The sequence below is a fragment of the Acanthochromis polyacanthus genome, chromosome 14, assembly GCF_021347895.1.
Source record: "Acanthochromis polyacanthus isolate Apoly-LR-REF ecotype Palm Island chromosome 14, KAUST_Apoly_ChrSc, whole genome shotgun sequence".
Taxonomy (NCBI): domain Eukaryota; kingdom Metazoa; phylum Chordata; class Actinopteri; family Pomacentridae; genus Acanthochromis; species Acanthochromis polyacanthus.
In genome coordinates, this window is record NC_067126.1 from 24,042,332 (window position 1) to 24,055,102 (window position 12,771).

Below are 12,771 nucleotides of genomic sequence, written 5' to 3' on the forward strand. Positions count from 1 at the left end.
CAGCTTTTGTAAAATAAGTAATCAAAGAAATACAGCTCAGTTACTTTCTTTTTCTTATAATTTATGGAATTATAGCGGCGTTGTTATACTCAACAAATGACATTTCTGAGTTCCCTCTACTTTAAGATTGACTGACTGTGCCGTTTCTACAGAGGTGGAACACCCACAGCGAGTAAAAATGTGACTTGCATTCCACTTTTAAATCTGCTCAACTCCAGTTTGCAGCACTTACTGAGTGTGTCGTCTGAGGCTCCAGACAAAAGTTGATAAAAGATGTGGAAGTTCCTCTCTCCTCTTGGCTGCTTTACCACACGTGACTTCTCCAGCAGATCTAAAAGGACAACAGAAGGAAACAATGACACATGATGACCAAAGTCATTTCCCAACAAGAGTCTTCACAGGGAATGTTCCTGCAGGGATTCTCAGTGGTGTCTTTAAAGAGTAAACATGGGACTGACCCCACCTGAAGTATTCCAGATGCCCGGCCTGCACTCACACAGAGCTCAAATGAGCTCCTTGTCCAATGGTGTATTTATGTTGCCAAGGTGACCAAGGCAATGTTGGTAATTATCTGTGTATATAAACACCACAGGAAGTGTACAGGGAAGAAACCACCCAAGGATATCAAACGTCAGCCCTTTCTCCTGGGCTACCGACCAAGTGCAACAGTACCTGATTAAAAGGGCACCAATCATCTGCTCACCGCATTAGGTGGAGTATGATTTAATTAAAGACCAACTGCAGAGCTCGGCAACATCACAGGCTGCCTGAGATCCTCTTCACTGACATGTGTGACTCAACAGGAGCATTCAAGTTGACTTTCAGAAGGAAAATTTAAGAATTTCTACTGCACCGAAGGGAACATTTTGGAGAAAAATACCCACATGAGCTCCCATTTTACTGCACCGTGATCAGATTTCCAGCCATAAATAAAGAAAATCAAGGGCTGCTCCTGGCTTTTTCAATATTTAGACTTCACAAACTCTGAGTCACCAGGTAGGTGGGCGCTGAGAGGGCAGAAGCACTACTTGTATCTGTGGATACACAGCAAAAAAAAAAAAAAACCCAACCATGTAGAGCCCTTCACAGAGACCTGGGGTTGTCAGGATTAGTGGTGGATCAGGCTAAATGGGAATCTCTGACACCCACTGGCCATGAATCACATAAGTGGCTCTATAGGAGCTAGCACATCAATAATACAACATTCATGACAGAGTGGCTGGCAGCGGCAATATAGAGCTGTGATAAAAGACACACAGAGAATATGATGAAATACCACTTCCTTTATCTCAGGCTGTTTTTGTTACTTTAATGTAGACAGCTTTTTGACACTATTCTGGCACAAACACCCGAGAGAGGAAAATAAAGAACATCTTATTATTCTCCTCCTAAGGGGACTAAAGTGACCTTCCACCAGCCAAACCTTTCAGTCATCCCGCATTTGCTTTTAAGGCCCTCAGCAGCCCATTTACTGCTGTAAAGCATCCTGAACAGCATTTATTGCATGCTCTGTTCACAACATGTTCCCTCTGCCTAAGATAAGCAAACACACATTAAAGTATCAATGTGGGGACAATATCCCGTTATGTGTTGACTAAAGGCCTGCCAAAACATCTTGCCACTCTATCATTACCAAAGCTACTGAGAATTGCCTTTTCAAAAATTACAGCCATCTATTCTCAGCTGTAGGAGGCACTGAAGGCTTCAAGGATGCACGTCTCGAAAATAATGAGCCGAGAAGCAAAGAGAAATCCATCCAGGCCTGCCCCGCTACAGCATCCACATCCATCTGCCTCGCCAGCCAGCAAGTCAGCTCTGTCTGGAGAAGTCACATGTCAGCGGCTCTTCTTCACAGACAGTCCCTTGTGCTGGACTGACTCAGGCGAGCAGACAGAGGTTCATTTGTGTCTCGGCAATCAAGCTTCTGTCTTTGTTGCTGTGACCTCTGACGAGGAAGCCAGCACAGACACAACAAATGCGAACAGATCAAACCAAAACAGAGCAAAGAGCCGAGGAGACAAAGTTGGTGGTTGGACTGGTGCCTGTTGTTCAGACAGATGACATTTGATTTTAATCAAGCAAAACGCTATTGCGCAGCTCATAAAATGTGCAGAATAGATATTTATCACCCAAATCGGGGGTCCAAAGACAGAATGCCATATGCTGTAATGATTGTAAAAACCACTGAGGGGAGTTTGTGAATTTAGGAGATATAAATGAATGTCACATAACTACTAAGTCAAACACAGCCTGATAAAGTCTAGAGTCTATATCTATTACATACGTATTGAAAACACAACATAAATCACTGCAGAAATTTTGATACATGTTTGACTTGTTGACCAGTTTTCAGTGCTGTACTGCACTTTCTGATTGCCATTGCAACAGCAGATTACTTGTTATGACTGATCCAAGTAAATATGTGGGATTAAACTATGTGTAATTACTCAATGAGTATATTCTAAAAGTCTGCATGAGGAGCTGAACTTCAGAACTGAAGAAGCCTCTTGGATGAGAGGTGAAACATCTTCAAGGAACTTTCTTAAAGTCCAGTGGATTGATTTAAACAACTTTGGATACCATGACCTGGATGAATGAGAACCTACACAGACATCTGCATGTGGATGTTTAACCGAGTTAAAACTGTATCTGAAAAGCAATAAATGTCGCGAGTGAATATGAGGAAAGTTACAACTGTGGTGCATTCAAACATTTACAACTTTTTGAAGCTTTTTTTGTTTCATTTCTGAATTGATTTTCCTTCTAATACTACTCACAGTTGCTGATCACTCCGCCCAGGGGATCTCCTTTGAAGTCGAACTCAATGTCCATGTACTTTCCCTGAAGGTCAGAGGGCAACAGTTACATATAACCTTTCATGAAACGTATATTTACACCGTCTTTTGTGTTTGCTTTGAAAGTGTGAGCCAGCTCATGTTAAACTGAGCTGCAAACCCAACTCATGACTTCACTTCACAGCGAGGAACTTTGCACAAACCCATTCAACTTACAGCACTGGTTGCCAATCATAAACACAACTGTGGAGAAATAACTGGTTTGACTGGAGGGAACTCCCCCCGCCCCCCATCCCATCCCCACCTCCCTCAGCCTCTGCCAGCTTCTCTCTACTGGAGGACTACAGAAAACCATTTTCAGCCCCCTTCACTGCTTCTCTCTGAAACTTGGAGGTTAGAACAGAAAGTCCTGTGTGTTTTATTCCCCCCCCCCTTGTCTGATGTATTAATAGCAGACATGTCCCCAGAACAGGCCAAGCTCTACTGGTGAGTGGGCTCTCGCCAAACCCAATAAGCCGGCTGCACTCAGCAAAATGAAGCGACATGTCTGATTCAGAGGTTTTCTTTTTAACTGATGAAGCGCTGATGAACTGGTGTCTGGTGAGGAGGCCCGAGGATAGTGTCTAGAGGTTGATGCCAAGGTTACCTAAATATAAACAGATCAGGGGCATAATCCGTTATAATGCTCCCTGTAACAACTACATGTCCAAGCACCGGCATGCGGTTGTATTTATGTAGGAAGATGATTAACAAAAACTGAATAAAAAGTAAAATTAAAACTAGGACAAGCTGCTACGAGCTGGAATAACCAGTTTCCAATATAATAACTATGAAATGCTCAGGCAAAAAAAAAAAAAAACACCCTGTGGCACTGGGGTGTGGATGTAAATAGGCTTTTTCGATGCACTGGAAGTGATTTCAGTAAGATAAAATAAACAGGCTTTTCCCAAAATTTGAAGCTACATGATAATATGATGGCGTGATCAGAACTGTAGCAGGCTGCTGGATCAGGCCTCCCTGGAAATACTGAGCCGGGGAGTGTGAGAATGCCCTCCTGGGAAAACAGAAAGCAACAACATACCCATCTCCTTTCATACTGCCACTGCATGGAAATGTCTTGTTTTCTGGATTTGTGTCTGCCTATACAAAGACTAAAGCAGATACTGAATCAACCTTATGATGCTGGAGATCAGCATTAGATTTCTCCTGCTTCCTAATTCTCAAAAGACAACAGATCCTAAGATACTGAAGGATGAGATAAAAAAAATAAATAAAGAAAAAAAAGTGCTGATGTAAGGAAAGCACTTTTTTTTTTTGCTTCTTGGTCTACATTAGTGTTTTCCAGGATGTAATGATCAAGGCCCTGCAACGTGTGAAAGTTTACACTATCGAGTGTTTCTAAAGGTGGTGTGTGGGCTGGTATTCAGCACAGAGCCAATAAATGTCTTCAGATTACATGGGAAAGGCACAACAGCACTCATGTGATAAAGCCTCTTAACTGAGATACGAGTTTTTACCGACACAAAGATATCATTTGGCCTATTTTTTTTCCTTCTTTTGTGCTTAACATCTTGATCCTCCTTCAAAACATGCACAAACATGCATCACTTCTCAAGCACTTTTACCTACACAACACATTGGCCTTGAGATGTTGTGATCTGCAAACTCGTTTATACGTGTATGAGTCCCTGCAGGCCCTTGCTTTCACCATCAAACCATTGCAATTGCTGTTAACAGCAGCACTTGTATAAAAAAAAAAAAAAAAAAAAAATAGATGACACCCACACTGCCATGAGAACCGATCCTGCTCAAGCGACTGTAGCACAATAAGCTACTATGCAGATCCTATTAAGCTCATGTTATTGAGTGCCAGATTGATGCATGTGTGATTCTCAAGGGAAAAGAAAAACAATAAGAATTTAAAAAAAACACACACAATAAAAGTAAATTGGTGACATTATGTACAAATCTGAAAAATCACATGCACATGATGCGGTGCAAATAAAGTCCGATTAGAGAAGCAATCATCTTATCCAGCAAACGGTAGCAGCAGTTCTGGATACTTACAAATCTGGAAGAGTTGTCATTCCTTACTGTTTTGGCATTACCGAAAGCTGAAAAGAAGAAAAATCACAATATAGTGACATGAATAAATAAAAGCATAAAGAAAGCACCAGAAACATCTCATGCATGATTTATGCTAACCCCACTAGTATAAAGTTAACAGTCAGTGCGTTAAAGACAGGCCAACAGCCTATTTTGAAATATTTTAAAACCTGATTAATGATCCTGGGGCTTGTGCCTCACTGCAGCTAGCTGTCAATCATATGAGGCCTGAATGTCAAAGCCATTTGTACTGATGAAGCCCCATAATTCTGTATGGATTAAGCAAAGTACCAGGGCTTCCCAGGCTTAAGCAAGGCTGAACCTTGATGTCACGCCACAGTGAAGTTGCTGTGCTTCAATATTTGCCCCCGCTTATAAATAAACAATAACAAACATGGCGTTCAAGCGCGGCGTTTTTGAAGTATGAATGTCTCCGTGTGAGCACGTTAAACGCATCGCAAACATATGTGGATATGGAGACCAGCTGTATTTTGTGCAGAAGCGTGCCCTTCTGCGACACGAACCTCTTTCCATTTTCCTTCAAACCATATTAGAATGCTATTAATGTGTCACGCATCACAGTGCTATTAGCATGACTCTCTAATTGCTGATAACAACTGATTAATGTGTGCTTAAGTCTACGGGTGATGTGAATGTGTGGGCTGCTCGTCTGGTACAATGGCAGCCGGGGGGGCGAGGGAGGCAGAGGATGATGAAGAGCAAAAGGGAAAGAGAAATCTGAGCAAGACATGAGAAACAGGAGATGACAAGGAGCGAAAGCAATAAAGATTGTGAAAGAAAGTGAGACGCAGTGTGACAGAGAGCGAGCGCAGCACAGACACGTTGTGTTTAGCGGGATTACTGCGTTTCCCCCTTCCTTCTTTCTGGTGTTAGGGGCAATTAGATCGGCAGGAGCTAAACACTTGCAGATGTGCAACCCAGGCATACAGCTTCATCATTCATGGGCATTTCCTGTTCACTGCCCCCAATTAAAATACAGCTGTTTCTGTGCCAGCACTGAGCGGTGGGAATGAGTGTGTATGGTGTCCTGGTTTGCTCAAGAAATGAAAGTTATACAGCATTCACGTACTTTCAGATGACTGTGACAGTAAAATTTCCATGCTTATACGATCACTGTCAAGTTGTTATATTCAAGAGTTAGGATTTGTAGATTGTTTGACTTATGTGTGTTGTACAGCTAACTGTCAGGAGTTTTGCAGTAATGAATGTCTTTTGGAAGCTGAGCCAAAATATCAAAGATTATCATGAAACTCTTTTCAGCGACGAACTAGCGCTCAGTGGGTAACAGCTTAATTAAGCCCGCAACTTTGCACTGTCTGTGTTTTGCAAATTTTGGCATTAGAAGGCTGCATTTCTCAGCTGCGCTTTGAAGAGCCGTTGAACTGGGGCAACCGTGTCAACCCGTTAACACAGATTTGGCCTCTAAATGTAAACTTCAGCCGGCCCAGGCTCCTGAATTTGGATGCAGCGTCTTCAACTCACCCTCCAGCACGGGATTGGACTGCAGCAGCTGTTCTTTGACCTTATTCACCTCCTGGCCCTTCCCACACACCGCTGCCACGTATGACATCACCAGCTTACTGGCCTCTGAAACACACACACACACACGGATAAATATTATACCAAAGCCTCTGCTAGACATTACAGAGGAACAAGTGCGACGTACCCACCCACTTCACCATTCCCCTTAAAAATCCCCCTTACATCATCCCCCCTGACACCCATCAGGGAAGGGTGTGGATCATGCATTAGTCTGGGGGTACAGACCAGAAGAAGAGGCCCCGTTACAGAGACCCATTTTGCTTCATGATGACCAGTGTTGCATCATAATATCATCATTCAAATTACTGATTTTTCTGGAATACAAGAGAATGCAGTGGAGAAATTTTATCCCACAAACTTCAGTTCTTCACTGTTGGAGCGGACACTGATTTTAAAATGCTCTCTGTGTTGTCAGAGAAGCGTGCTCCCCCTAAAATAATGTTCTGCATGAGAAACGTGACACGGGCTCAAAAAGCAACTTGTCCTGTCTGGAACAAGCGACATGCCTTGTAGGATGACTGCTGGAATCAGGATCAGCTCTCCTGACCAGTGAGATGACAGTGACCCAGAACTGATGATGTGTGTGATGTGCCAAAGCAGGATAGAAAAAGAGCTTGACAGTGGTTGCTGGTACAGACTGCTGATGAGTCTGGCACACAAACAGGCCAGGACATGCTCATGTATTTTATTTTTTTTTTTTAACATGCCAAGAAGGAAGAAGGTGGCAAAAAATGATACTACAGAAAAATGCAGACATCAGGAGTCTCGCTGACTAACAAGGTGCAGAGTTTAAACCTGGCATTTTATCTATCCGGGTAACAAAAACTTCCTCAGCCATCTCTTGTAGACAATAAAACTGTGTTATGACTACTCTTCACTGCAATGGCATCCGATAAAAAAAAGTTCTTCCTTGTATAGAAGGCACAGTAAGACGGAGCAGGAGAAATCCCCCATCCAGACACGAATGTCAATGACCCATATCGATGGAGTAGGTTTTGACGGCCTTATTCCACTACAAAGCTTCAGGGCTGATGAGATTACTGAAATCCGAATTTATCTCTTGACTTGGCTGCGGCGACGGCTTCTTGGAGTCGGGTTTTTAATATCCATGTGAGGCTGAGAGAGTCCAAATAAAGGCTGGTGCATCACGCAAAACATGATCCGCCAAACCGTGCCGTGCCCTCGTTTGCTTTGTTGTCCACATGCTTTATTGTTGTAACTTGACATTTCACCATGGAAATTATTAAGCGTATAAATGACTGCTGAGCTTATGCAGTGCTGATGGTGGGTTTTTTCAAATTAATGTGTGGCTTCAAGTTCCTGTTATTTGCTGCCAAAGTCCTGCAGGGAATGTAACGTTGTGAAATCTGAGCTCGAGCAAGACAGCAACACAACAAAAGTTCAAAACCACTTGAAAACATCGAGTCATACGATCAACACTGTACACAAATGCATTTGCGTTGCTACTGATGAAACAAGGGCAGGGTTGGGTAAAATATTTGAAAAAGCATATGACCATTTTAGCACTTCTTGGCCTCCATAAGATGGAAAATGCATATTATTTTATATTTTCTTAAGAAAATCGTATTTCAGAAATATTATTGACTGATCAATTTTGACATGTACTACTGTTCAAAAGTCTGGGGTCACTTAGAAATGTCCTTACTTTTGACATTAAAACATTAAATGAATCAGAAATACAGTCTAGACAATTTTTATGTGGTAAATGACTATTGATTTTTAATTAAATATCTGCATAGTTGTACAGAGGAACATTTCCAGCAACCATCACTCCTGTGTTCTAATGCTACATTGTGTCAGCTAATCATGTTCACAGGCTAACTGCTGAGTTGTGTGAGTTTTCATGGAAAACCAAAGTCAAAGCTTGGGAAAATATGCACGACCTCGACTAAAACACTCAATAGGATAAGCATTTAACTTTTTATTTTAAAACATGGAGAAAATACTGTGATGTCATAGCTGTAAATCTATTATTTTTCCCCATATTGCCCAACCTTTGATTACAGCCACATGCTGAGTTTTAATTGCAACCAAATGGTCACTGATTACGACTCACTCCCACACTTGAATCAAACATGTGAAAGATTAGAATTTGCTGAGTCTGAAGTCAGGTAAAATTCCCACCAAACCTGCTACTGTAGTTCTACAGTGCTATCACTGCTTCTACAGGGGACTCGTGAAACACTAACATTCAATAAACAGCTATCAGAGCTAAAAAGCTAGAGGAGATACAATCAGTCTGAGACCCGAGGGCAGTGCTTTCTGAGTAGGAATGAATGTCTGTGCCTATACTCTACAGGAAAAACTGTTATGAGCAGATCGTGACTCCATCCCTGCAGTCCGAGCGCTGCCAACTCAATATTGCCATTACCTGTGACACGGCACTGCAGGAAATACCAATTCTGGTGGGTTTCTGGAAGGTATGTGGAACTAGGCCAGAACATGGCCACACTATTACAAAAACCAACAGAAATAAAGGAGGCAGGGGATGTAAAAACAGCCTCCTTTAAGTGCTTGTAGTCTGAAGCCAAGTCCAGTGTTTCAGGTTTAAAGTCTTCTAGCTTCTAAGCGGGACTGTTGGCTGCATATACTTCACATAGGAAGCGTGAGTAAACCAGCACACCATCTGCATGCTGCTGCTGCTAACCTACTTTGATTTGACTACCCCTATCGTTTTACACGCATTCAGTTTACAGGTCATCACAGAGCGTGTTTCATGTACTAACACGATATTCTCAAAACACAACTAGCATCAAGCTACCTTTCATGGGCGATCTGCTCTAAATCTGCAATGTGGCTTTATGCATAACAACTCTTATCTTACAAGCAGTCTTTAGAAATAAGTTTTGACTACACTTTGAACAAAGCACTACAAACAGGAATGGCAGCGTGTACCCTCCAGGAATGTATTGGCAAACCGCTGGAATGCTTAAAAAGATGCTGTGCTCTTGATTAAAAGTGTTTTTCTTCCCATTAGCTTTTGATAAATGAAGAATCTTATGTTTATGCTCAAAAAAAAAAAGAAAAAAAAAAAGATGTGTTATTGATATATGTTAGTTCCAGTGATGTAGATGTCTGTATATGAACAGCAGGTTGATGTTGGGTGGGAGTGTAAATGGCCTGACATCATGGCTCAGATTCCCCTAGACATTAAAAGAAATAAGCTAAAATAGCATTTACCAGTTTTCCCAGCTCCACTCTCCCCTGTGATGAGGATGCACTGGTCCTTATCCTGGTCCCTCAGTGAGCGGTAGGCCTCATCAGCCAAAGCGTAGCTGGAAGAAAAAAAGCAAACAAAACAAAAACAACAAAGCCATAAGCCTTCACATTACAGTGGCATGCCACACTGCAAACATCACACATTTGTTTTATTTTTCCAGGATATTTTTGGGAGCGTTTAGAGGTGGTGGGGTAAAATAAGTTCAGAGAAATCTGTCTGTGCCAGGCTGCGTGGCGTCCAACCTAATCAATAACATGTGACTTCATTGGAAATTGGGTTGCATCTGTAGGACATTCACAGGGCTAGAGAGACTGGTAGCTTTATTTAGCAACACTGGCTGGTTTGAATTTGTGATTTGGCTTTGATAACTCACCATTTCCTGCTCCTTTTGTGAGACTACCAACCGAATGATGCGGCTCTAAAAAGGCGCATCTATTGATGTGTATTACAGATTCACTTAGACTGAGTGCTGGAGCATGTGGCACTGGCTCATGCCAAATGTTTGCTGGAAAATTAATAAATATTAAAATAAAATTAAAAGAAAGAACAAAAACAACAGTTACATAAGAGGTTTCCCTCCTATAAACAATTAATTTTACATTATTCACATTGTTTACCGTCATAGTCCCTTTTTGGATTTTGTTACTGACATTAAACAACAACCAAAAAATGCATAATTAAAATGAATCTCTTTAATCATACCCTGGTAGATGTTTAGATAATGCAGTGAGTCAGTGAAATGTAAAACAACCCCAGGTGAATAGTGAAGGATAAAAGAGGGGAGCTTATTATAAAACGAACCTATTGTCATACATTCCAAGACAGCGACACAATAGGAAAGTAGGACTCATTACTGCAGCTTCACCCCCACTGAATTCCAGAACAATATATTATTTGTTCTCTTTCTGCAGACGATCCACTGTGATGGTTTGAGAATAGGGTGTGGATGATGTGAGGGCCATATCACAATGACAATTTTTTTTTATCCCGTGCGTCACATTGGTCTGTAATTTCAAGGAGATACGCCCACAAAGGAGGAACTCTAAAGGGCAAAGCTGCAACAATCACTTTTTACATTTCCCATTTGGCAAGCAAACAGTCATGTACATTGCAGCGAGAGCCACGCTCCAAATCTCTCCTCCAGTGGAACGCAGGGCTGCAAATTAGCTTACAAGGTCTCCCGTACCCCTGTACTTTGGCTTTTATCACTCAGGAATTTTGTCCAAAGCTATAACAGCTGTAGGGGGAAATGTTGCTTGTAGATTCCATCTTTGGGTTGAGTTTGTCTGAGACAAGATATACTGGATCTGAAATACTGTATCACCTAAGAACTCCATCAGGATTAAAAGGAAGCTCTTTGAGTTCCCTAATTCTGGTGTGACTATAAGAAAACCACACTAAAGTAGGTTAAAGGATAATAAAACTACTCAGACAACTTAGAGTCAAGCTCATGTCAAAAGGTTGTAACCACCTTGTGCTAGACAATGAATCCCTTGCAGCTTCGCGGGTAGATTAAGTGTTAACATAACTCAGATCTTGTAACTTGAAAGCCGTAAAGAACTTAATCTTGGAGCTTTTTAAATATCGAGCTAAGATCAACATATTTAAGTCTTACATTTCACATCAAATGCGGGGTAAATATAGCTTGAGGTAATTTTGGAGGAATGCTTCACAACAGTCTCTCCCCAGTGTTTAATTTGGTCTTATTCCTTGCCTGGAGGGTGGGAGCACTCAAAATCTCTCAGGTCTTAGTAATACCATTAACCAAGTATTTATATGCACTAAGTGTAGGAGACGTGAGTGTAGGAAGGAATGTCTGACATTCACAGATGTGAACAGGGATTTTCATACGGCACAACCAACAGGCGCTCGGATATCCGACTCTCATGGTTGCTGAGGTTGCATTTACTTGTAGGGGCAAAGCTGTTGTCAGATTCAAGCACACTGCACATCAAAATGCAGCGTGGCACCAACCAGCAGGCACTAAACATGGCTAGAGGGGGTTCAAAGGAGGTGTTCAGACTGAATTAGAGTCTGCATGGTGAAGGGTTGTGCACCCTCCTACCGTAATTTCTTCATTATATACTCCAACTTTCAGAAATCCACCAAGACATGGAAAAAGAAACTCATGTCTAAATGTAATTTAGTGCACAGCGACGACTGTATTAGAGGAGTCAGTGCTGTGGGGGGGGGGGGGGGGGGGGGGGGACCACAACCTGGAGCATATAATCACACACTGAACTGAAACTGACCCTTGATTTGCAAAGTTGCTGATTGCAAGTAAGGAGCCGTGGCAGAGAGTGCGCCAGAGATGGGCAGCCAGATGAACACATTCCAGACCACAATACAGAGTCAAAGCTCGGGCTGGCTAATGGAGCTTAGGGTGCTCCACCATCACACGTCGCCTTGGATCAAAGCCCATTCAGCTCTTCCACCAGTCGTCTCCCTCATCAGCCCCTGATGTGGGCCCTCGACCGATATTTCCCGAGGTAAAAGGGTACACTAATGCAGCATTTCTCCTTTTTTTCTCCCACAAGCTGGCAGAGTGAGTTATTATACAAGTGAAATGATTTAAAAGTACACTGCAGGGTTTTGACCATTGAAGGCACTACAGTGCAGCAGTTCTGTGAGTGTATCAATCTTTACATTGTTCTTGTTACCTTATGATTTATGGCAAGATATGAGAATGCAGACCAACACATAAAACATATCAGACAAACAACACCCAAACAAACCACCCCTTCAGTTTCCTTCCCTCCCTATCCCTGTCTGCTGAGTCATCGTCTGAATATATACTTTGGAATGACACACAAAACAAACAAAAGCTTTTCTAGGCTCTGAGAAGTTTTTAGTACAATGCAAAACCTTCACAGCAGGTCAGCCGAGCAGTAAAGAAAATCTGTACTGCATGTGAACTAAACTACAGATGGTGGGTGAAAAGTTGAAGGAAATACCTGAACTCTTGACCCCAAATGTAAGGGGATCTAGTGCCCTGGTTATGTTGTGGGGGGCCTTTTGCTCTGAGTGATCACCTTTTTCTGATGTGGTTTCCTCCAGGAGGGTAAT

At 42.1% G+C, this 12,771-nt stretch overlaps 1 protein-coding gene across 3 annotated transcripts in view; it reads right to left on the bottom strand.

Annotated features, from left to right (window-relative positions):
* Nucleotides 1-12,771, bottom strand: part of myo1b (myosin IB) — a 67,867-nt gene that overhangs the window by 26,669 nt on the left and 28,427 nt on the right. For all 3 annotated transcript variants that reach the window (XM_022216424.2, XM_051958595.1, XM_022216422.2), the window contains exons 4-8: nucleotides 9,666-9,760; nucleotides 6,405-6,509; nucleotides 4,863-4,909; nucleotides 2,778-2,841; nucleotides 233-331 (exon numbers count right to left, since the gene is read on the bottom strand). In XM_022216424.2, the coding sequence (XP_022072116.1) occupies nucleotides 233-331; nucleotides 2,778-2,841; nucleotides 4,863-4,909; nucleotides 6,405-6,509; nucleotides 9,666-9,760 (410 nt within the window). The remainder of the gene's footprint in view (nucleotides 1-232; nucleotides 332-2,777; nucleotides 2,842-4,862; nucleotides 4,910-6,404; nucleotides 6,510-9,665; nucleotides 9,761-12,771) is intronic.